The following is a 24432-nucleotide window of genomic DNA, read 5'->3' on the forward strand; positions in this document are numbered from 1 at the left end:
GAGCTCACAAAGTGCCTCTTGGACCTCACAGAAGGACATCCTGCACATAATTTATTTTAAAAGTGTAGTTATATTAAGTATAATAAGAAGGAGCACAGGGAAATATGGGAGCTACAAAAGAAAATGCTTTCAAATCTGATTCTTTTATATGGTATGATACATGAATATTTTTGATTTCTTCCTTTAAAAGAGCTTTTAAGATTTGATAGTGACTGGAATTATGAATGCAACAAGAGAAAGAGGGGTTGTAGTAGGAGATTTCTCAGAAAACGGAGGAATCTGTTGAAAGCTGTGGAGTTTCCATTGGACAGCACAAGCACTGGGGTCTCAGACCTGCCACAGGTAAGAAAAACAGCTTCTGTTAAGCATATATTTGTATCTCTCTAAAGTAATGCTTGTCACCTGTCTCTACAATGTTTATACTAGAAACATAAAGTCCTGTCAGGCTTCATTTCAAATAAAAGAGCTTCAAATCCTATCCCTCGGATCACTCAATTTTCATCAACTAAGGTGAAATCACCCCCAAGTACCTTCCATCCAAAATGAACTGAATATGCACTGATTGCAGACCATGAAGTGCTTGCCTCAGTATTGCTGGAATTTATACAAATTGCTGTTATTAATGCAATGCCTGCTGTTACAGTAGAAGAAACAAGGTAAATGGCTGTAGTTCTAATCATTTTCTCTTGAGAGTTGAAGAAAAACATTTAGATTTAGACACCTCTGCTTGATTTTTTGTGTCATTAAACAGAAATAATGCCAGTTCTGTAGGAACTTTCCCCATTTGTCACAAACTCAGCTGGTTTCCATAATTCCACTGAGCCCAATAATCTGAGAATAGTTGACAAATTGTCCTTATGGCTAAATGTTATTCCATTATATAAATCCTGGGTGTTATTCCAATACACAGAATCTAAAAGAAGAAAAGTTAAACACCAGTGTATTAGGTTGGTTGCTGAGACAAAAATCTTGACAGAAATGAAATAATTGATTAAATCTGGCAACATAACTTGGTGGGAACAGGAATGGGTGGTTCAATATGTCTTTAAAAACGTTTAACAAAGATGAAACTATACCAACACTTATAGGTGGTCCCTGTATAACAGACTTTGGGCAACAGCCACAATTATTTTGTATTTTCTAGAGATTAATTTGACTTTGGAAAATGCAAAGTTCATAAACACACATACCTATGAATCATTTTCCAGTGCCACATTTATAATTCTTACAGTTGTCTTCCAACACAAGAAGAAAAGCATTCCAGTTATGACAGTTTCTATTTTTAAAATGGCTTAAGAATAAACAAAGAGACAAAGTGCTACAATACTCTGCAGCAAGAGAGGGAATAATAATGGGATGGACCACTCAGCCCTGATAGTTAAAAGCATTACTTTGAGGTCTAATGTACTAAGCTCTTCCCACGGCTTTCTCCTCCCTCCCACAATTACCACAGGCCACTTACTTTTTCCTGTGAAGAGCCTCAGCAAAAGAGATTACTGGGGATTTTCAGGGTTGGGTTTGGTTTTTTTTTTTTTTTTTTTAAATTTATTTCAATCTTTTGCTTTTGTTAAAAAGTCCAGTTCTGACTCCCAAGAGATATTCCTTCCAGTCCAGGAATGATAATGAAAAAGCTACTGAAGCTGTTAGTTCCTCTAGTTACAATCTTTACCATATGTGAACTGCAAGGTTTTGGGACACTGATGATGATAAAGAGTATAAAGAGGTTTTCAAAGGGTATTCACTCATATTCAGTGAGGTAGATCTGTCATAGATGGATCTGTCCTTATCCCTTCTTTTTGTGTGTGATCCCATCCGCTTCCTCAGGCCAGAATTGCAGTCGCGTGTTCATGGGATAATGCAAATCAGGGAACTAATCTGGGGCTGGGAAAAAAGAATGCTCAGTCCATAGTCTGGTTCATTGTGGGGCCACATAAGCTCCATGCTGGGATGAAGGGAGGACAGGGATTAAACCAGGGACCACCCATTTCACCAGCGACACAGAAGTCCATTGGTTCAAAAAGATCAACAAAGTTTAGCCAGATGGCCTGATCCAAATCCTGCTAAAGCCACTGTGAGCCCTCCACATTATCTCCTCTTGGAAGGATTTCAGAGATGGGTGAGCAGAGAGAGAGCGACTCATAGCAGCACTATGGACACCCTGGCCAAAACATCTGGGAATCATCCATTGCAACTTTGCAAAGGTTTCTCACAGCACTGAGCTGTAGGGAGTGAATCCTGTCTAATAAGATCCTGTGTAAAGACCAAGAATTTGGGTCTCAGAAAGCAGAATATACCATACTTTTTTGTTGACAGTGCAAATAAATCCTTTTGTAAGAATTGCCAGACTGGGGAAAACTAATGCAGTTCTTGTGCTCGAGGCACGAGCTCTGGCGTGGCCCAGGTCAGAGAGAGTCCAGCTGCGTTACGTCTGTGCATCACTGAAGCGACTTCGGCATCAGGAAAAGAGCTGCTGGCTGAGCTAGCTAGCTGGCTTCTTTGCAGAGGGAACACAGCAGGAGCCGATGGTATCGGCTCACGTTAGCTCGGAGACAAAGGAAGAGAGAGGCTGTTCTGGTCTGGCTCCTGACAGGTTTTATTGTTAGAAGTTTCACAACCCGAACAAGCTCGGAAGGGATGGAATGTGATGGGATCCTCCCCCAAGGCTTGACCTCAGTTTTATAGAGAATTTGAAAACCGCAGTGAAAGGGGAAAACCACCAATGAGTTACAAGCCAGGGGAGGATACAATTTAACAAGAACCACTGGGGGAAACTGAGAGGCGGGAGTTATAACAGAGAACCAGCGAACAACCGAGTTAACTGAGAATTTTCCTGAACCGAGGGAGGCAGCTTGTACCCGGGCACCGCCCAGGGGGTGCAGTTTAGGCTTCTGAGCCGCCCCTCGACCCACCTTCTGAGTCTGCCTCTTCGGGAAACTCGATCCAGGGGATGGGCTGGGATTGATTGGCATCATGCTGCCCCAGCCCCGCAGTGAGCTGGGTCACCGCAACAGAAAACTACGAGTTCAATTCCAGGAACATTTCTTCAAAAGCAGTCCTGGAATTTGGCTTGTGTGGAAACACTGAGCTGGACAGAGGAACTGCCCAGCCAGTAGAAGAGAAGAATTTTTTCCTTCCAAATTTTTTCTTCCCAGCAGGATGCCTTTTAAAGTTCAGTGCACCTTAAAGTGATGCTGTGAAGCTAAATAGAATAGAATAGAACAGAGCACATCACCGTGGCACAGTGCAGACAGTAGAAACATTCTAACATTTACTATATAGATGTTAATTATGAATGTTCTGTAAATCAATACACTGATAGGAGGCATTAAAATAAATCTTCATAGCTACTTCTCTGCCCTCCTGTTATAAAACCCATCAATAGTAGAATTCCCACAGCTCACTAGGAAGCTCAGCATTGTGCTGAACTGCCTTTGGAGATGGAAAGCTTTCTGTAATACCTAATTGAATAATCTTTTGGTGCATATTATGCCATCCACTTTTTTTCTGCCCTCAAAAGTGATGCAGAGGATGTGATCACCACTGGACATTTTGTCCTCAAAAAATCAACTGGCGTATGGATATGTTTTGGTTTTAAGGCTGCAATGCTTTTAACTAGAAGAAATACATCTTAAATGAAATAATGGAGATGAGGGGGTAACTCCTTCTTCCTCAACTTCATATATAACATCATCCTTGGCAGGAATATTTGAAATTTCTGGCAAAGCTACAGTATTTTCAAATAAGCAGAAGAAATCTATCTTTCCTGTATCATTTCCAAATGATTTCCACTTTTGATTACTGAAACATCTAAAATTTCTGTTTCATTCCTTGTTCATGACATTCCTAGCTGCTCAGAATGTGCATATGGAAATCAGCTTAACAAAAGTCAACCATAATGGAAATGCATGGGGGAAAAGCCTTCTCCTCTTTGTGGTATGTTCTATTTTGTTTGCATCAGCCTTCTTTCCCAAAAATTCTTTTCCACTCCTTAGGTCCACTGCAAGCAAAGTCATAGAATCATAGAATTGTAAAGGTAGGATCATTGAGTCCATCTGTGTCCAAAGTGACTGGACTGCTTGGACAGCATTAGTGTTTGAACCCATCCTGTGCAATGACAGAAAATAGAACATTTTACAGAGGATTCATTTTCTCTCTGGTTCATAAGTGAATTCAGCCCCTCATGACCTGGTCCAAGGAATCCAATTCAAGTATTATCAATACTCAAACCCCACCTGTCTGAGCCATCATGTCCAGCCACTTCTGTGGACTAAAATGTTGTCTGAGGCCCCCAATAGCACCCCTAAAACAGACTGTAGCAGTGGGAAACATTTTTTGCCTTTGCATCAGCTGGACCACAGCAATACAACACGTCTGGCCCTAAAACTTTTGACAAATGTCTATGTAACATTGCCCTATCTCTTCACAACCCAGTCCTTTGCTCCCTATGACAGTTCATATTACAAAGTGTAATTAAGTTCAAGGCCTCTGTCCTGACCCCTAGGGGAACCAGTGACCTGTGCCCTGGATATCTGATAGATTAGCTAAAGGCTACAAATGAAAATTAGCGTCAGCAATTCGGCCGTCTACTAGAGCAGAGTATCTTACAGCTACACTAAAGCTCCTTGGTCTAGAAAGTCACACTTCTTGCAGTCCTGGTCCAAAACTGTGACATGATCTCCCCTAAGTTCAGGGGCATTATGAGCATCATGACATTTTGCCCTAAGTGGTAAATGTATCCCTTCAATTTAGTCTTCCCTATTTCCACACTGGGAAATGCCAGGTCAATGAATAGGAGCTTTGTAGAAACTGAATGTTCAGCCCCTAATGGGAGGCACGTACTTTGCTTTCTCCAATTTGCACTTCCAGCCAACTCAAAAATGATTTGATAAACAAAGAGCTTTATCCAGTTACCAGTGGCCGGAACACTAGACAGAATTATTCTACTTCTAAGGAGGTAAAGGACTGCTTGCCATTCTGGAAAGGATTCAGGAATTGCCAGTCTTTGATAGCTGAAAGAGAGAAGTGCCAGGCTGTAAAGCAGTATCTAAATTCACTGCATGCCTGTCCTTGCCATTCCCCATGCCAAAGGTATAGAAGAAAGAAACAGCCGAACAAAGCAAATAATTAACTGAGGATTGTAGTACACTGTCACTTCATAAGGCAAGAAAAGACATCTCCTGTCTGTTGCGAGGGCAGATGCTGGGTCAGAAAGCCCAGAGCTGGGAGAAGATGCTGGGTACTATTTGTAACCTGTGTGGGATTCTTCCATGGCTGCTTCAAAACTGCTTGTACAGAGACACACTAAATGGGGGGTAGCAGAGGTGCAAGACTGGCACCTGCTGCATCCCTCGGGAGCACATCCCATGTCAGTGGGGTTGGAGGTATTTGCCTCCCCAAGCACTTCCTCACTCCCCCTGTGCATATGCAGCTGTAAATTATCACAGGTTTTGTCTCTTTTATTATCTCACAGTTCAAGCATTACAAGGATCATGTAAATAATGTTAACATTTCTAGTCTTGACTGTGAATTGTTTGATTCTTATACCACCAGAACTGTGTCTGCCTGGCACAGTTCTCTTCTCCCACAAAACACGCTTGCCATCTTCTGGCCAGGCCACCAAGCATCACGAAGACAGCTGGAAGTGCACTCTCAAGTGTCTGTACCATGGGTTTTCCCAGCTGTTAACAAAATCAACCAAGCAAAGAGTTTGAAGTTAAATTTTGTTTTGGAAAGTTCCCCTATAACAGAAGAATTTATCTTTCAAGCTGTGCAAAACTCATCTTTCTTGATTCATAAAGATTTGCATGAGTTTTTTGCTTTTGTCTTCATACCTGCAAATATCCTGAGTTTCATTTACTCAGAGCCTAAAAGAGACATTTGGCCAAAAGTCTGGATTATTATGCTGCTTTTACATTTAAACCACAGGTTTCAGAGGCTTTTATAGGAAACTAGTGTTACTCAAAACTGGAATTACAGTTTTCATTAACAGTTACTAAACACCAACCTTGCAGTGGAAGGTGAGTCTGAACAAAGTTCATATGGTATCAGGTTCCAACACAAATATTTGATGTGGCTGTAATTAATGCCAATGCCAGAGTTTGATATCACCTTGATATCCTCCTCAGCTAGGGAGGATCTTTCAGGAAGATCACATCTTCTGCCATGGCAGATCTACTTTCCTGTATAACTCTGTATTCTCTCTACTTTTGTGTCTCTCATGTTTTCTGTGAACACATATCTCCCAGATCAACTCTTCTGAAGACTGAAATCATCCTGAGAAGTGTATAATTTCAGACAAAAGTATAAAAAACATTCTTTCCATTATATTATAATAATAATAATAATAATAATATTACCATTACTATTATTTTAATGCTACAATAGAGAGCAGCTGACACAGTCGATTGTTTTCACCTAGTTTTATATCAGCTAGCTGGTGTTATCTGGCTACAGGTGCTGGTGACCAGCAGTACAATCCAGTCTGTGAGCTGTTTTCAGCTATCAGGAACCAGCTAAATTTAGTAGCCCACGGATCAGCAAACAGCTCCTGTTTGGGACTGCGTAGGCAGAGGACAGGGGAACTAGGGACAGCGTTGTCCTGTATGTGACTTTGGAAAGTTGAGGTTTTCCGCTATGATTTTTTCTGCCAAGTCTTTGTACTGACAGTGGAGTTCAGCAAGACTTTGCAGCATGAACATCAAGGCAGAGGCAAGCTCTGGCAGGCAAGGCTCAGCTTGGGGGTGACAGGGAGACTGGTGTCATTTCCAGATGACATTTCCTCTACAAGGCAGGATTTTTCAGCAAGACCACATTTTCTGCTGTGGTATGGCTAGTTTCCAGTAAAAAACAGATCCTGTCCACTTCTGTCTTTCACAAAACAAGTAGCACAAATGGTAAAATGAATGTCGAACCCCAAGCGAAAGGAACTTGCCTTGCCCTCTGTTACTTTACTTTGTAACTCAGGAGTTCTGTAACTGCATTCCAGATGTTACTAAATAACTGAGCACATATTGAATGCGAGTAGTCAGATCTTGCCTTTCAGTGGTACAATCTCCCCACATGCAGCCACGCATCACCTTGTAAGGGGAAAAAATGTTGAGTGTAATGCATAATTAATTTCCTTAATTACAAAAACCGACATATAGTGCAAGGTTCTATATGTGCAGCTGTTATTTAATTTGTCATTTCAAAGGGAAAATTTTCATTAATGAATTTTAAAATTAACACTGGATCTGCATTTTATTTCTTACAGGTACAGCTGCCTAACACAAAGCATGGCTGAGGTCAGAGAAAGTGCTATGATGGCAGCATGTGCTTTTCCATGTGCTCCACACAAAATATCCCAATCATTTCCGTTTCTCCCTCTCAGGCACACCATTTCTGAGCTGCTGTCTGACAATTGAAAAAATGAGCTGCACCAGCTGTCAGGGTGTTCCAGCTTCCTGTCAGTTTTAGCAGACACATTTTTCTTTGAACAAATAGATATTGAACTTCTATAAGAAGTAATAGCCAAGAACAGCTACAGAACAGAAATTAATATTAAAATACAGAAATATTAGAATTATAATGAATATTAATTCCTAGGACAAATTTCTAGCATCTAGTCTGATATACTTTTAATATATTTTACTACTTTAACATTCTAGACTTGTTTTTACTGAGCATGCAATTTGTAGGAAAGCATGCTGTCTTTTTTACTATGGATTAATAACAGGATTAGGGGGCTGGGAAAACCACTAAGAAAGGGGATGATACGCAACAGGCAAGCACATAATACTGCCTGTCTCAAGCAAGATGCACTCAAACACTCAAAAACCATGGCAGAAGACAAAGGAATACATGACAATAATGAAAAAAATAAAAAGGATCTTCATTTATTCTTTTGTTTTTTGCTTGCTTAGTTATGCCTTCAAATCAGGCCTGGAATAGGGAGTCAGCAGCTCTCGGAAGGAAGGCAAATCTCTGCAGCAGGAGCTGCAATGTGTGTGTGGAAACTTGGGAAAGACAGACATTTCTCCATTTAGTGCTTGGAAAACAAAAGAACAACGACAACACGGATCAGGAGGGATCTGGGAGGAACGATCTTAAGTGGTGCATCTCCCAGAGCCCCAGCAGAGAGGGGACGTGGAGCCGAGGAAGCCAGAGGGGAGTGCTGCCCTGAGCATGGTGCCTCGGGCAGGAGCTGAGCAAAGCCCTGAGCAATGTCCACCAGTACATCCCTTCCGGAGCAGGACAGATGCGGGAAGGGGGCTGCAGTCCTGAGACATATTCCTTGTCTCTCTCTTTCTTGTCTCCTTGCTAAGTATGCTGGTCAGAGTTAGGAAATGAGACAAATGTGCCAACGAGCAACAGTTAATACAATTTGTTCTCTTAGCCCCTTTATATTTTCACAGAAGGCAAAAGCCAAAGGCTCTTTGTCTGTGCAGTTTTGTTCAGTAAAAAATTGTAAAGCCATAACCAGCAAGGTCTAACACATTTCTTAGCAATCATTTACTTTAATGAGAATGAAAAATTTGTTATTCTAGGACTATGAGAAAATTACAGAATTAAGAGGTTCTTCTCATTGTCTTGCAGATAATGCACTTGTAGATTATTCTTTTCTCCTGTCAGCAATGACCCAAGGCTTGTCCATGTACTTTGACTCTCCAGCACCCGCCTTGCTTTGTCAAGGCAGAAAAATCTTTGGACACTTCGAGCTTTCCAAATGAGCACTCTCTTCAAATAACATACATAATAACACCATGCTCCACTAAGGGGAATAGAGTCATAGAATCATGGAATCACAGAATGGCCTGAGTTGGAAGGAACCTTAAAGCTCACCCGAGTTCCAATTTCCCTGCTGCAGACAGGAATACCTTTCACTAGGCCAGGTTGCTCAGAGCCCCAGCCAACCTGGCCTTGAACACTTCCAGGGATGGGGCATCCACAATTTCTCTGGGCAACCTGTGCCAGTGCCTCACCACCCTCAAAGTAGAGAATTTCTTCCTATTACCTTATCTAAACCCACCTTCTTTCAGATTGAAGCCACTCCCCTTTGTCCTGTCACTGGATGCCCTTTCAAAAAGTCCCTCTCCATCTTTTCTGTAGTTCCTTTCAGGTATTGCAAGGCCACAGTCAGGTCACCCCAAAGCCTTCTTTTTTCCAGACTGAACAAAACCAACTCCCTCAAGCATTCCTCGTAGGAGAGGTACTCCATGCCTTGGATCATCTTGGTGGCCTCCTCTGGACTCACTCCAACAGGTCCATGTCACTCTTGTGTTGCAGACCCCAGAGCCTGATGCAGTGCTCATATGTTACAGACATTGTTACATCACACAGATGAGAAATTAAAATCAATCCTTCACACAAACAAGTTATTACAATTTGGTTAGCTAAATATTAACTATAAGTAAATTTCTTTCTTCTTAGCATCTTTTAAGAAATGCTATCTAAGCCCATGGCATTTAGCTGTAGAGAAGGAATAAAACCTAAACTTAATAACTACTCCTAACCATGTTAATTTTTGCAGGGAAATTATTAATATATTCAAAAGGTCCCTAAGTCAATAACTATATTTACAGGTTTTAGCTTAGCTTTTCACATGCTACCTTGATTTGCTTTTTTCTCTTCAGAAGAAGACACAGATATAGACTATTCTTGGGTAAAGACTATTGGTGTCTTCAATAATAATATTAAAAATACTCACATGAGTGTAAATCATTTCCATTGAACTTTAATATGTTACAGCAATATGTTAATCTTTAAATGTTTTGCCATTACTGCATTGGCAGTGCCACACATGCAAGTCTGTCTACACCGAACACGAGATGCAGGAGAGCCTGTGCATCTTTGTGCCTGAGCTGGCACTTTGCTGTCCCAGTGCTCACGTCGACAGTGCCAGGACGCTGCTGCAGCCGGGCAGAGCTGAGGGCATGGCTGTCGGAGACAAAGAGCTGCTCCACCAAGGCACAGCTGCCTGCTGAATCCACCAAAGCCTACATTAATAAAACATTGATATTTGGCTTTTAAAAAATGCAGATCAGTCTATTTAATGCAAGAATATCATCCTAGGAGAAGAAAATCCTCATTAGGTTCCTTTCATGAGTCTCTGGGTTTTGTTTCAGTCCAAAATACAGACATTCTTAGTGATGGTAATGAAAAACTATTACAACAAAATGAAAGATACATTGTACAGGGCTTTATTCTTACATGAGGAATCCAGTATGATATCAGGGAATTCACCACAAAAGGTCTCTGGGAAGGAGAAATGGAATTTGGGAATAGTTAATGGATTGCTACACACACTGCAAACTAAAACACAGTTTTGACATGCATGTTTGCACTGTTTTCCTTAGGAGCCAACTGTTTTCATTCTTACAAAAATTACAGTTACTAAATCAGGCTAAATTTACACAGGGTATTTCAAGGCAAAGGTATCATGTGTATTTAGCTGTTCAGGATCTTGTAGTTAGGAAAAAAGCGCCAATCCTCTTAAAACCTTCCCTGCATTTTTATTCTTTTTTAATTATGAAAATGTGATTTTTGCAAGACCATGTGATTTTTCACTATCTGATGTGAGCTGTTGCATTAATCCAATAAAACCTTTGGCTCGAAGGGATAAGGAGAGCATTTAAACAAATGGGGGAGTTTTAAGAAATCTAAAGTTTAGCTAAAAGACAGGTTTAGATTTGGCCATAATATATGGGCACAGCCCCTAAGCATGGTCTCAGCACACTGATATAGAAAATAGGCTGTTCTACCATTCCTGAAGATAATAAAGATTCTTTTATGTCCAGTTAATTCAAGGCATGTGACATATGCAGCTGATAATCTGTATTTATGCAGTTCCTCTTGCTCTAAAAATCTCAGACGGAAAAACGTTAACAGCTTTTGAAAAAAATCATAGGAATTCTGACCTATCAAAAATGCCCCAAAAATAATTTTTACATGACAGAGTAAAATCCAGCCTTCTGCCACATACGGTAAAGAAGGTCAAAGAATTTCAGTGACTTGTTATTGAAATAGACTGATCTGCATCTGTCTGACTCAGCCTCATACAGGAAGTGTATTAAGTTATTCTGAAAATATTTTTGAATTTTAAGTTCTAATTTATTATGAAACAGCTCCCCAGGGCTTGTTCTTTTGTGCTGCCATGTCATGGGTGTGGGCCTCATGCCTGACACCAAGTCAGGGCAGGTACCCCCGGTCCCGGTGATACTAGGGGGAACAACCTTCATCTGGAGCCAGGACTATTTCCCCTTAGCAATTCACATATACAGACAAATAAAGCAGCTTTCTTCTTAATTTGTATGGTAGTTATGAATGAGAAATTGAAGAATTCCTCAACCAAGGAATTGTTTTTGTGTGCGTGAATTAATATAAATGTACTGGGAACAGTATTTCACCCCCAAATATACAAAGAAGTTGAGACTGCATTTAACTCTCAAAATGTTTTGCCAAATTTTCCTGCACTTGTGTCTTTGAAGTGAATTCAGGAGAGATTCGCTTGTGTAACAACGCTGAATTTGGTTTATTATTCCACATTTGAAACTAGGTAGCACAAATTGCAAAATGAAACATATCCAGTAGATGTCATCATCCTGCATCCCATGTGCCTGATAATCAAGTTTAGATTTACTTTTTTAAAACTGAACTGAAATCAAAAGTAGGAGTCCTAACAGAAAGAAGTTTTCTGAAAAACTTGTGTAAAACATGTACTCATTTGATCTGATACACCTTATTAACACTCGGATTTCTGGAATGTTTGCAACCTGGAAGTGTTCGTGCACAAAGTAATTTGCAGATATCTGTGCCCAAATAATATCTGTAAAATATGCCAGTAAATGCATGTATTTAAACCTGAAAATCCACTTAATGGGTTCCATTTAATCCACATGTCCTCAAAGCAATATAAATATGTACTACAGCATTGCCTCTGATCCTGAAGCCTGTACTGCAAAAATAGATTTAAGATCCTCTTTACAGATGAGAATATTAAATGAAGTTGAAAGGGCTTTGGGAGGTCAGGGAATTCCATTTCCATAAGTATTGCTTTAAGTTGTTTATTTCTTGACATAACACCTCACATAAATTAATATTTTCATATGGATTACTGGGAATTATCAAGTACTCTGATGTGCTTGATTTACATTGCTTTTCATTTCAAATCAAATATTGTTATTTGCATTCAGCAGCTTTATACTTAGTTGAGCAGTAAAATGATTCAGGCAAGTCTGAATTACTGTGATTCAGCCATATTCAAATGTTTTCACATTTTAAAACCTGACCTCTATTATTTGGCGTGGGGAGACTTACTAGGTCAGAGTTATGCCTTTCAGCATGTGATTAAAACATGCACTTCGTCAATGTCCATGGATTTTGTAATACAATCCTTTAGCAATCTGGCAACATTTCTGGCTTTGTTAGCTGGGGCATTGCTTAGAAAATTCCTGTGCAATACAGTTATGGTCTGATCCAAACCCTTTTGGAAACAATAGAAAGGCTTCCAAGGGCTTAAGCCATGGACGAATGAGGTTCATGCAAATGCTGAGCCGCAGGAGGTGAAGCAGGAGGTAGACACTGGTGGGAAATTGCAGCGTGGCAGATGCCAACAGGTTCACAAGCCCATCTTGGTTGTGTCCTGCAACTTGCTTTTAATTCCCACAGGGGATGAAGTGGGAAATGTCCCAGTTTCAGACAGGCTAACTCTGTTACACATTGCTTTCAATTTAGTAATCTTTTTTTTATTTTGTAAAAATCATGCAATCATAGAATGTTAAGGGGTTGGAATGGACCTTAAAGATCATCTAGTTCCAACCTGCCCTGCCATGGGCAGGGACACCTTCCACTAGACCAGGCTGCTCAGAGCCCCAACCAACCTGGCTTTGAACACTGACAGGGTTGGGGCAGCCACAACCTCCCTGGGAAACCTGTTCCAGTGTTTCACCCTCACAGTGAAAAATTTCTTCTTAATGTCTACCCTAAATTGTTCCTCTTTCAATTCATACCCATTACTCCTTGTCCCATTGCTACAGTTCTTGATGAAAAATCAAGGCAGATCGAAGTTTCCAAATGTCCTTGTATCTGTGGCTTCTGTGATAATGCATGAGGAAGGAGAAAGCATTTGAAAGGAAAATGCCTTTTTTCCTCTGACCCTTACCTATGGTTATGCGTTGGCTAAGACAGGTCTTGTGCATCCCACTCAAGAGAACTGGGAATTCTGATTAAAGCCCATTAGTCCTTCAGGCTGCACAACTCCCTGACAGCCCTGGACAGTACCGAGTGCTCCAACATCCCCAGAGAGCACAGGGCAAAGCTGCAGCCATGAGAAGTGCTGCGGGATGGGGGACACGGGGCTGACCCCTCCCGAGGGGCTGCAGCACGAATGCACCTCTTTGTGGCTGGCAGAGGATTCCAGTGATGCGGTTGGGCTTTAGGGGCACTTTGGGGAAATGAGGGACCAAAGCGCTCATGGGACCAGGCCCACTGCCATCCCACCATTTGAGCCAGCGTGTGCCCAGGTGGGCAAGGAGGCCAATGGCATCCTGGATTGTATCAGGAACAGTGTGACCAGCAGGACCAGGGCAGTGACTGTCCTTTGGTACTCAGTGGTGCAGTCACAACATCACTGCTGTGTCCAGCTCTGGCCCCTCAATTCAAGAAGGACATTGCGGGGCTGGAGTGTGTCCAGATAAGGGCAACAGAGCTGGTGAAGGGTCCGGAGCACCAGGAGCAGCTGAGGTTGCTGCGGGTGTTTAGCCTGGAGAAAAGGAGATCGCAGGGGGATCTTACAGCTTTCTACAACTCCCTAAAAGGAGGTTATAGCCAGGTGCGGGTCGGTCTTTTCTCCGTGGCAACCAGCGACAGGATGAGAGGAAATGGCCTCAAGCTGCGCCAGGGGAGGTTTAGGTTGGACATTAGTTTTTCAGAGACAGGTTGATTAGGCGTTGGAATGGGCTGCTCAGGGAGGTGCTGGCGTCCCTGGCGGTGCTTAAGGAAAGACTGGACGCTGCCCTCAGTGCCGTGCTGCAGCGGCGCTGTCCAGCCCCGGCCTGGCCTCCGCGCTTTTCCCGACCCCAATCGATCCTGGAACTCCCAGGGCGGGGCCGCGCGCCCGCGCGGGGCAGGGGTGGGGCTGCGCATGCGCCTCCCTCGGCGTGGCCCCGCCCCCGGGCCGGCGGGTGGCGCTGCCGCGGGCGCGCGCAAGATCATGGAGGCGGCGGCGCGGGAGAGCCGGGCGGGCCGGGCGGCGGGCGCGGGGCGGTAGCGGCTCCCGGCCGCCCCCCCTCCCTCCCCTCCTTCATCCCTCCCCCCCTCCCTTCCTTCGCTCCCGCCCCCTCCGCTCCTCCAGCGGCGGGAGAGGCGGCCCGCCTGCCCCTCCTGCGCAGGGCATGGCGGCCCCGGGCCCTCCGCGGCTGCCCCGGCTGCGGCTGGGCCCGCGGCTGCGGGCCGGGCTGGAGGTCGCGCTGCGGGTGCCGAGCCTGTTCCTCATCGACGCCATTTTCAACTCGGCCCCGCTGCCGGGCGGCTCCGTGAGCGCCGCGCTGCTGGGCGCGCTGCTGCGGCTGCTGGGTGAGACACCTTCCCTTCCTCCCCCTCCCGAGAGACACGGACCGTGCCCCGCCGGCCCCGCTCACAGCCGCGGGCACGGCGCGGCCGCCGCCGCCCCCCGCCCCTCACCCGCCGCCTGGCTGTTGCTACTGTCGCGGCCCGTCTCTCCCCTTCCCCCGTCCCTGATTTCCGTCCCCACTGGTTCTTCTCTGCCACCCCCGAGCCCCTGCTCGACTGCCCGGGCTGGATCGTCACCTCGCTCCCTCGTGCCCCTCTCCGGGTCCGATTCACCCCCCCGATCCATCCCCGGCTCCTTCCGCCTCCTCCCGTCCCCGTAACGGTGCAAGGACCCGGAGAGGGCTCGGGGCTGTGACTCCCCCTCCTACTCTGGGGGCTTCCAAGGCGGAAAACATGTAACTTAGCGGGTATAGGGGGTTTATGTGTTTTTTTAAAAACACTTTGTATAGTGTGATGTCTTCCTGAAATACGTTGTTAAAGCCTTATTTTTGCAACAGCAGTTCAGAAATGCAGGGAATTTGGTTCCCAGGGGAAAGGGAAGCCTTCTGAACCTTGCCAATGGTTAATTTCAAGCTTTATTTTGTTTCCCGGCATGAAGGATGAAAGTGACAGGTATAACTAGGCGATACTGTTTTCAATATCGTTTTCTTGGGTTCTTACATAGCCTCGGCTTAGTGGGAGTCCCGTTTCTGAACTGTTGTACAGGTGATATTGTGCTGTGTTTCACATTTTGGAGCTGGCGATCCTGAGGCAGGAAGGAAAACACAAAACACATCAAGTTGTTGTTTTGTTTGGGTTTTTTTGCAGGCCTAAGACAGATGGATTTTAAGTTCTATTTGATGTTTATAGTAGAAGAAAACAGGAAGGAAATAGGCGGTACAGCTTTTGAGGCAGGAAGCAGAGGAGAGCAGGTTAAAGGAAATGTGCATAGTGAGAAGTGTGGTGTGACTGCATCAAACAAGTCGAGGAGCAGAGAGGAAAAAGTAAAAAATAATCTATAGCAAGACAACAGGTCAGAGTAGAACAAAGGGAGGAGGTAACAAAACGCAGTGTTTTATTTTGGTTTTTTACATTTATTATATTTTTATGTTTTTTATTTTTATTGCTTTGGTAAAGAGTGCCAGGAGAAGTCGCTGCTCACATGAGAAGCAAAGCTGAGGAGGCCCTAAGTTGTCTCCTTTGCCTGCCGTGCCACGGGTATCGGCAGCTCCGGGATGGGGAGCAGGGGTTCTTCCTCCCTGCTTCCCATTTTCTTGACCTTTTGTTCAACACTTATGGAATTGCTAAGAGTAATTAATCCCACTGATAATTCCTTTTTTAAAAAATGACATTGCAGTGCCTCACCAACTTCATTTTAGGAGTTCTTCATCATATGATGCAGGTGCTGTAGGAAGAGCCTTAAATTTAATCCCACCTGTGTAAATGAGTGGTGGATGTGTTATTCAATGATGTCCCTTAAGTGTGCGATACTGGGATTAACAGATTAAGCCACTTTTGAGGTTTGCATTTATATGAACACTTTTCTAAGAAGTGGGTAATTTTTGCCTTCTGCAAAAAAGCTTTGGGAATGTTTTATGCCAAGAAACTTATCTTGAACATTTAGAAAACGGGTCGGTGGTTCTTGGCTTTCCAAAACTGAAGAAAAGATAAAAATGTAGCCACTTGAAGATGATCTTAAACACCTTCCATGTGGTTCAGATAACAGTGCTTTTGCATCTATTTTTTTTCTCATCTGAATTTAAGGATTGCAGGGTTGGGTTTTTGCTGCTGTTAGGAAAGTGATAGTTATTTTGGATCATTCTGTGTTTAAATAGTGGGAAAATGTCTTTTGACTTACCATTTGCAGACTTTGAAGTACTGTTCCAAACTTTTCCCATAGCACAGGAGAAATGGACAACCTGTCCACCAGATATGAAGATTGGAGCTCTGGAGAGACTGGTGACTTTTGGGGGTGATGTTAAACAATTCTGAAATATTCTGGAAGTACAGCTCTTCAGGAATGTTAATACAGATCTGTGTGGGTGTTAAAAAGTTTTACAGCAGGATTCCTTGGTCTGGTTCTTCCATCACTTTCTACAGAAGTAAATAGTTATACAGAGCACAGAACCAACTTCCACAGCTGGAGCATGTTTTCCCTTTCATCTTTTTGATTAACCTTGCTTTGTCCCCAGTGCAATGTTTACTTTTCGTATCTTTGCATTGGGTTTAAGTATCTCAATTCCAGCAGAACTACCACCCCCAGGAGTGACTGTCACCTCAGACAGCAGTCCCTCCTCATTGAGGACACTGAGTTTTGAGAAGGGTACTATAAATACTTGAGTCTGCAGAAAGATGTGGAAGTAAATAGAATTACTGGAGCTAGGGAGCAATAGTTTGGCAGTTCCACATGAATGAAATGCTGATGTGTAAAAGTGATTGTTCCCTGCAAGGGATTGAAAGTCAAATCCTTAGTAGTGGGTTACTATAAAGATACTGACAAAACTCAGGATTTAAAGGAAAAAAATGAGAGGGAGACATTCATTTTAACACAATAAATTATTTTAAAAGTAAGCGCAGCATGGTTTGGTTCAGTGCTGTGTTTGGAGGCCATACTGGGACAGTTGGCAATGGGGTGGCACAGGTGGAAACAGTAAAGATGAGTGGAAAGACAAACCTTACCAAACGAGGAACTGCAGCATTTCCTAGCAGAGAGAAAATGGAAAAAGACTTACTGTTTTGGAGGGAAAGGGGGGATGGGCAGGGGGCAAGGGCAAAGTCTTCTGTTGAGGTGGACTAAGTGACATAAATGGAGATGGGGGAAAGGAGTGCTCACTGCCCCTTCTGAGATTTGTTACCTCTTACAGTCTTTTGAGACTCCTTCAATGAGTCTTGACTTTTCCCCACAAGTGTTAACAGAGGTATGATGTACTTTTTGTTAGTCCCTTTTCAGAGGAACCAGTAGGACAAGCTCTATTGACTCACTGTTGTACTGTTTTTAGAGATGTGTCTTGCATGTGAAACGTCAGTGTTTTAAGATGACCTGCAGTATCTAAATACAGGCCTGTTACTGCCACTGCAAGACACAAAAATAGGTTTTGTTAAGGCGTGTTTCAGAGCAGCCTGCTTAGTGCAAAATGCATCTCCTTTGGCTCAAATGATCAGAATTACATAAATAACGTCCTTGTACAGGCATGTGAGCCTTTTCTGTGACTTCTGAGAAAAGACAACAGCTACAAACTCGTCAGCAGTACTGGCTCTCCTAAAGATGTTTGTGGTGGTTAAGATGACAAGGCAACTGTCAAGCTTATTTTTTAAGAAGTGCTGCATGTAACAAATACTCAGCTTTTCCTAGAAGAACTGAGCTACAGTGCAAGGGGATTTCTGAAAACTGACAGAGGCTTTTCCTCAGTCCATTTCACAAGGTTACCAGATTAATGATTAATCAGGGAGAATGTGTTTGTATCAGCCAGTGCTGCTGGCAAGGAATATTGTTGAGGTGTATTAATAACTTTATTTGTAGCCTGCCTTTTGTAGTTGATTCATGTTGATCCTCTCTCTTCTTCTCAGTTCTCCAGGCTTTGGAGGGGTTTTTTTGTGTATTTGTGTGTGTTTAGTTGCTGTTGTTGTTTTTCTTTATACAAGCAGTGGTCACACTATTGGTAGAATCAAATGCTGTTTCAAAGAATTTATTCTCATGATCAAGAGACTATGGCTTAAATATTTTTTAAACACTTGATTATGGTGGATTTAGAACAACCTAAACTACAATCATCAGAAAAGACCAATGCTGTCCTCCAGCAGAAAGAGGATTACTGGTGATTGCACTGGTTTTAGTACAGAGACTGAAAGCAACTTAGAATCAAATATAAGTTGTAGAGATTGAAATGTCTCCAATCTGGTTTGGATAAGAAAGCAGTTGAATAGAGTGGAAGCTGATTGAGAAGGCCAAAATAAAGGCAGTGTGTTTCCTGAAAAAGAAACTGTTTAAGGAAATGGATCTAGTGCTAAGTGCCATTTAATTTAACACCTCTTAGGGTACAGCCCTTACCTATGTAGGACACAGCGATGGGATTCATAAATTACACTACAGAAGTTTACTGCAGGGACATATAATCCCAAACTCCCAGTACTGCAGTTGCTCTGATAGGATTTCTCATAGGAAGGTGCAAACTTCCCAGTCAAGGTCAAGATGTGGTCATGGTCAGTATGAGGGAGAAGTTAGCAAACAGGAATTTCAAGGCCTAAATCTGACTTCTAACAAGACAGACAAGTTTGCACTGGCATTGGCAAAGAGGCAGTTGGTGCAGTTTTGGATTCTGTGCACAAAAGGTGTATGCTGTGGAAGGTCTTCCCCATGTGACCTTTGTTGCCACTGTGACCAGAAATAAAAGCAAACTGAAGGGAAATAGAAGGAATGCCTTCCCCACAGCAAACTACAGCAATTTTTCACTATTTTCCCATTAAAGAGTGTAACTGAAGTGTTTTGGTTACTTATCTTTAGTACTCCATCTTGGAGAGCTGTAGTTGAGTGCCTTGTTCAAGTGAATTAGGGGACTTACAAAATTTTACTCATTTATTTTTTATTAGCTTTGCTTATAAAGGTGATGCTGTATCTGTTGGGGGTTTATTTTTAGAACTTGTCTACCCTTGGATTTCAGGACTAAGGCTGAAAGGCTGGGAGTTGTCACTGTTCTAGTCTGAAACTGCAACAAACTTCATAGTAATTGTGACTTAGGGCTTGCACTGGCTTTGCATCACAGCTGTAGTGCACAGCTGTTAAATGCAGAGATTAACTCGTCCTCTTGCCTGTTCTCTGAAAAGGGCACCATTGGTAATGCAAAGTTACAAGTGACTAATGGGGAAGTGATACATTAAATAAATGTAGCTCCAAAGCTAATAGGTTAAAATCTGTTGTTGAACTTCGGTTGAGAACTAAATGATTTCAATCTGGTTTTAGGTGTCTTTGTATCCAGTGTTGTTCTGGTCTTACAACAGCGAGCACTTTTCAAGTTCTACATGATCGCCTCGGCATTTCTGCTGGCTGCAACTTCAGTGTTGGTGAATTACTATGCTGCTTTGCACATAAACTTCTACAGTGCCTACTACACAGCTGCATTTGGAATTCAGATCTTCCCACGTAAAGGACCTTCGCTATGGATGGCACTTTCCATCCTTCAGCTTACCTTTGGAATCGGATATGTTACATTGCTAAACATGCAGTCCATATACTCTCAACTCATCATCCTGGATATACTGATTCCTGTAATTGGCTTGGTTGTTGAATTACCTTTAAATGTCCGGCAAGTACTTGTTTTTATTTCAGGCCTAGTTCTGACACTAAATACCACAGCCATTTTAGTTACGAAAATTAAGTGGTTCTATTATTCGGTACGATACGTTTATCTGCTGGTGAGGCACATGTATCGTATTTACGGATTACAGCTATTGATGGAAGATACATGGAAAAGGATCCGGTTTCCAGCTGTACTGCGTGTCTTCTGGCTAACAAGACTTACAGCACAAGCTGTGGTATTAACATATGTTGTAAAGATGGCTGAAAATAACACGGAAGAAAAATTCTTCTTGATATCGTGGGATAACTGTTGGGAACTGATTTGCAGCCTGATCATAAGTGGGTGTGACTCTACTTTAACTGTGTTGGGCATGAGTGCTGTCATTTCTTCAATAGCGCATTATCTGGGACTTGGTATCCTGGCCTTCATTGGATCAACTGATGAGGATGACAAAAGGCTTGGGTTTGTAGCACCCGTCTTGTTTTTCATTTTGGCTCTGCAGACTGGTTTAAGTGGACTGAAACCAGAGGAACGATTAGTTCGCCTGAGTCGAAACATGTGCCTTTTGTTGACTGCAGTCCTGCATTTTATCCATGGAATGACAGACCCTGTGCTGATGTCTCTCAGTGCCTCCCATGTGTCATCGTTCCGCAGACACTTTCCTGTACTGTTTGTCTCCGCTTGCCTTTTCATTCTTCCGGTTCTGCTCAGTTACATCCTCTGGCACCACTATGCACTAAATACTTGGCTTTTTGCAGTCACAGCATTCTGTGTAGAGCTTTGCCTAAAAGTAATAGTTTCTATCACTGTTTATATATTGTTTATGATTGATGGCTACTATAATGTGCTATGGGAAAAACTTGATGATTATGTCTATTATGTTCGCTCAACTGGCAATATTATTGAATTTATATTTGGAGTAATCATGTTTGGAAATGGAGCTTACACAATGGTTTTTGAATCGGGAAGCAAGATTCGTGCTTGCATGATGTGTCTGCACGCATACTTCAACATCTACCTGCAAGCCAAGAATGGCTGGAAGACTTTTATAAACCGCCGAACTGCTGTGAAGAAAATCAACTCGCTTCCAGAGGTAAAAGGAGCTCGGTTACATGAAATCGATGATGTCTGTGCAATTTGCTACCACGAGTTCACCACCTCTGCGCGCATTACTCCATGCAACCATTATTTTCACGCACTTTGTCTTCGGAAGTGGCTGTACATTCAGGACACATGCCCGATGTGCCATCAGAAAGTGTACATTGAGGACAAAGAAAATGCCAATATCTCTAACAACAACGGGTTTGTAGCACCAAATGAAAATCCTGTACGGGTTGCAGAAGAAGCTGCTGATGCTGAAAATGAATTAAATGAAGATAATGACAGTTCTGATAGTGATGAGGAAGATGGCGACTGTGTGGCACAGCACTTGAATGAGACTCTTAATGTTGACTCTAACTCTCTTGGTGATTAAGATGTCCTTTACTAAGCCGTGAGGTATTTGTTTAAGATTGACTTCAACAGAATAAAAGTATCACTTTGTAGTTATTGTACTTAAGCACAACAGCAGTATCTCAGTGTTGAGTCTGTGAATGGTGGTTGTTTACTGTGGTGTGTGCTACTGTAAATATACCTCTAATTTTTGCTGGTCTCTTTCATGACCACCTTAAAATTATGTACATTATTGTACATGGAATAAAATGTTTTCACATTTTTAAGATGGTTGGAAAAACACTCTTTAATTGATGTAGTGATAATGTTGTGCCAAAGACTGTAATACCAGTAATCCCCAATCAATGTCTTCTGGATGCAAATGAAAAATACTGGTGAAAACAGACTCTTCAGCCGGTCAACTCGGAAATGAACGCCTGAGCCAAAGCAGCTTTACTTACAAATTCAGTATTAGCAGAGCTTTATCGCAAAAAAATAGTGAGTTGCGTTTTTAAAAAATAAATAAAAATTTAGGTTGGTAGGCTTAATGCTACAGCATTTGCGTATGTGGAACAAAAGGCGACACTGCTCAGCTTTCTGGTGAAGCAGCAAGGCGCATGCCATGGATGTGTCCCACCCTCCTGAACTGCCAGCAGTAGCTTGAAGTGCTTTACATGTGAATGCAGCAGCCTGGTGCTCATCCTGTGCCTCCACTGCTCACTGGAGTTACAGGTGTGGGCTGGCCTTGAAGTCGATCTTGAATCTTGATGAAAGGGGAACAGGGCTGAGAAACTGCACAAATGCAGACCACCTTTTCAAAAGCAGCTTTAATCTTGTACCATAAAAAACCCAAAACCCACTACACACTGGCTTCCATTGATTAGAACTTGCAGGTATGATGATTTTAAAGTTTTTGCAATATATTTACTGAAGTTATGCTGAATAAATGTAAGAAAAACAACTTTACATATTTGGAAAGAAGACTTTAATGGTGTTGTTATATAGAGTATTGGCCAACTCAAGTGGGTCATCTTCTCTTACTGCCGCCATTATTTCCAGAATTTGACTAAAAAAGAAAGATTTATATTAGAAGACTGAAACCCAGTACTTCAGAATGTACTTCAGATTGCTGCATGTGTATGTACAAGTCACTAAGATTAGCCTGGAATAAAAACCTATGCTAAGAGCAATAGGGCAGGGTGCTCAAATATGCAAATAGCTTCACTTTTAATTTACTAACTGCCATTTTCTTTACACTGAACACTGGTTTGCTCACTGGTACAGATTCATCTTTGGTCTTTCGACTCTTGTTTGGAGGTAATTAAACAGCTTTCTGATTTGAAGGAAGTGTCATTTTGTGGGTGTCTTTATCAATGATCTTCATTTTTCAAACTAAAACTCATTAGCCTTTCAAGGCTAAAGCTGCACTATGAATAGACTGGTCTATGGGAAGCTTAAATTCCAGATACAGCTTTATCTGAGCACAGTGCTGTCAAAGTAACTTGCTCCTACTTCCCAGTTCTTTAGCTTAATTGTGATTAATGTGGTTGGATATTTGCAGTAAATATTAAATGAGCAATTTCAAAAGGCCCAGGGTCTTGATACAAGCCAGGAAAAGGAGGCAAAAGAAATGGGATAGACATGATTAAAATCAAGCCACAACCTTTTCTCTGCACTTGCTTTCTTGATTTTGTATCAGTCATTCTTAAAAAAAAAAAAAAAGTAATATTCTGTACACTTCCTGAGACGTGTCATACTTTGATTTTTCCACTAGTAGCATAAAACTTCACCATGAAGAGTAAGAAGCTTAAGCTTGGTGGTAGGGTTTGGTGGATTTTGGATCTTGCCTTTAAACTGAGGCAATAGCTAAACTTCTTTTTGAGAAAGAGTAGGAAATTAATAATTACTGTATAATTACTTAATTACTGTATTGCAAATATTTTCCTAGATGCAGAATTAGCCAAACACCTTCTTGATTTAAGAGGATATTCCAGATGAGATGGGGTGAGATCAGGCCTACAGAGAAAGAAGTAACAAATACCAAAGAATTTCACCCTTGAAGACTTAGGGCTTACTTCTCTCTCCTCACTTGGATGCAGTAGAAGGCTCTATGTTACTGTAACACTGTGTATGTGAAACTGAAGGAGAAAAAAGAAGCCTCTGGTGGCTAAATTTTTTAAAAATAGCTTCAAAGGGGAGTAGTTCCTAAATTATATATATATGAAGCAGAAATATCACCATCAAAACTGAAAGGTGTCCAGTACCACCAAAAACAAACAAATGGAGACCTCCTCCTGCCAATTGAGCTGTATTAAACACTATATATACCATAAACATTAAAACCACTTTGTGGAGTAACATTCCCTCACACCAGATTTTGCTACTTGAGAAGTCACAAAATACCAATTCTCAATTACCATTCTTAATTTTTCTTAAACCTTAAGAGGTTCGCAAATTACAACTGGTTATAATGAACATTATTGGGATGATAATTTTGAAATAAGGTAGAGCCAAGAAAAATTTTGTTTTATAAAAGAAGGCAAAAGCCAAAGCGCAGCATTTGTGTAATGACCTAGAACAGACTGTGCATTTTGAGTTTGGGGGGTTTCTGAAACATTTCTGTAAACTACAATTAAACCAGCAGACAAAGATGTGGGGGTGTTGTTAACATACAGGCTGGTTGAAATAGTAACAGTAGAGGCCCTTCACTTGTGATCAGAAAACTTTTCAGTTGATCTCTTCCCTACTCCAAAATTATAGAAAGTCTTAAAATACTGAAGGAACCCTTCTGTGCTAATGTGTCCACTTCACATTTAAAATGAAAAAAAAAAAAAAAAAAGAACTTCAAAGAGTATTACAATTGACCCAATTGCATAAGATATATCCGAACACTAGGAGATGTCACCATCTAAGCTCTAAGCTGCAACTGTACTTTTAGCATCATCAGTGGTTTTCTAAGTTTCTTCATGTCTCAAAAAGCAGCAGAATTCCCTTTAGTTCTCAAATAAATTCTTGTTTAGACACCTTGCTGCATACCTGGATCTTTAGTACTATCTTGAGCAGTGTTTCTAAATCTAGACAGGGCATTCTGAAAACTCGGCTTTTCATCTATTAGTGGTATTTAATGCAAATAACATTTTCACTAAAACAATTACACATTTTCCTGCTTTTTACACTTCTG

The 24432-nt window shown here is 42.0% G+C and overlaps 2 protein-coding genes across 6 annotated transcripts in view; one reads left to right on the top strand and one right to left on the bottom strand.

The window, feature by feature from the left end:
* Positions 1–22594, top strand: RNF139 (ring finger protein 139). Of its 3 annotated transcripts, none has more exons than XM_042036555.1 (2): positions 1–342; positions 19484–22594. In XM_042036555.1, exon 2 carries the CDS (start codon positions 19543–19545, stop codon positions 21292–21294), a length of 1752 nt encoding a protein of 583 aa, XP_041892489.1. In that variant the 5' UTR covers positions 1–342; positions 19484–19542; the 3' UTR covers positions 21295–22594. The 3 variants fall into 3 exon arrangements, with proteins under 3 accessions (XP_041892489.1, XP_041892487.1, XP_041892488.1); XM_042036553.1 differs by lacking the exon at positions 1–342 and adding an exon at positions 14327–14550; XM_042036554.1 differs by lacking the exon at positions 1–342 and adding an exon at positions 14708–15159.
* The window catches only part of TATDN1 (TatD DNase domain containing 1), a 16881-nt gene continuing 14509 nt past the window's right edge, over positions 22061–24432 (bottom strand). For all 3 annotated transcript variants that reach the window (XM_042036557.1, XM_042036556.1, XM_042036558.1), the window contains one exon: positions 22061–22317. In XM_042036557.1, the coding sequence (XP_041892491.1) occupies positions 22215–22317 (103 nt within the window). In that variant the 3' untranslated portion in view covers positions 22061–22214. The remainder of the gene's footprint in view (positions 22318–24432) is intronic.

The sequence above is a fragment of the Corvus kubaryi genome, unplaced genomic scaffold (genome assembly GCF_017639235.1).
Source record: "Corvus kubaryi isolate FWS band 111438036 unplaced genomic scaffold, C.kubaryi_AGA036_p1.0 37385, whole genome shotgun sequence".
NCBI lineage: Eukaryota > Metazoa > Chordata > Aves > Passeriformes > Corvidae > Corvus > Corvus kubaryi.

What these genes read in the sequence shown, in the direction of transcription:
- RNF139 (XM_042036553.1), top strand. Translation starts at nt 14,370, where the DNA reads ATGGCGGCCCCGGGCCCTCCGCGGCTGCCCCGGCTGCGGCTGGGCCCG. An exon ending in CGCGCTGCTGCGGCTGCTGG is followed by an intron (nt 14,551 to 19,483) that starts GTGAGACACCTT and finishes ATCTGGTTTTAG; the next exon opens with GTGTCTTTGTATCCAGTGTT.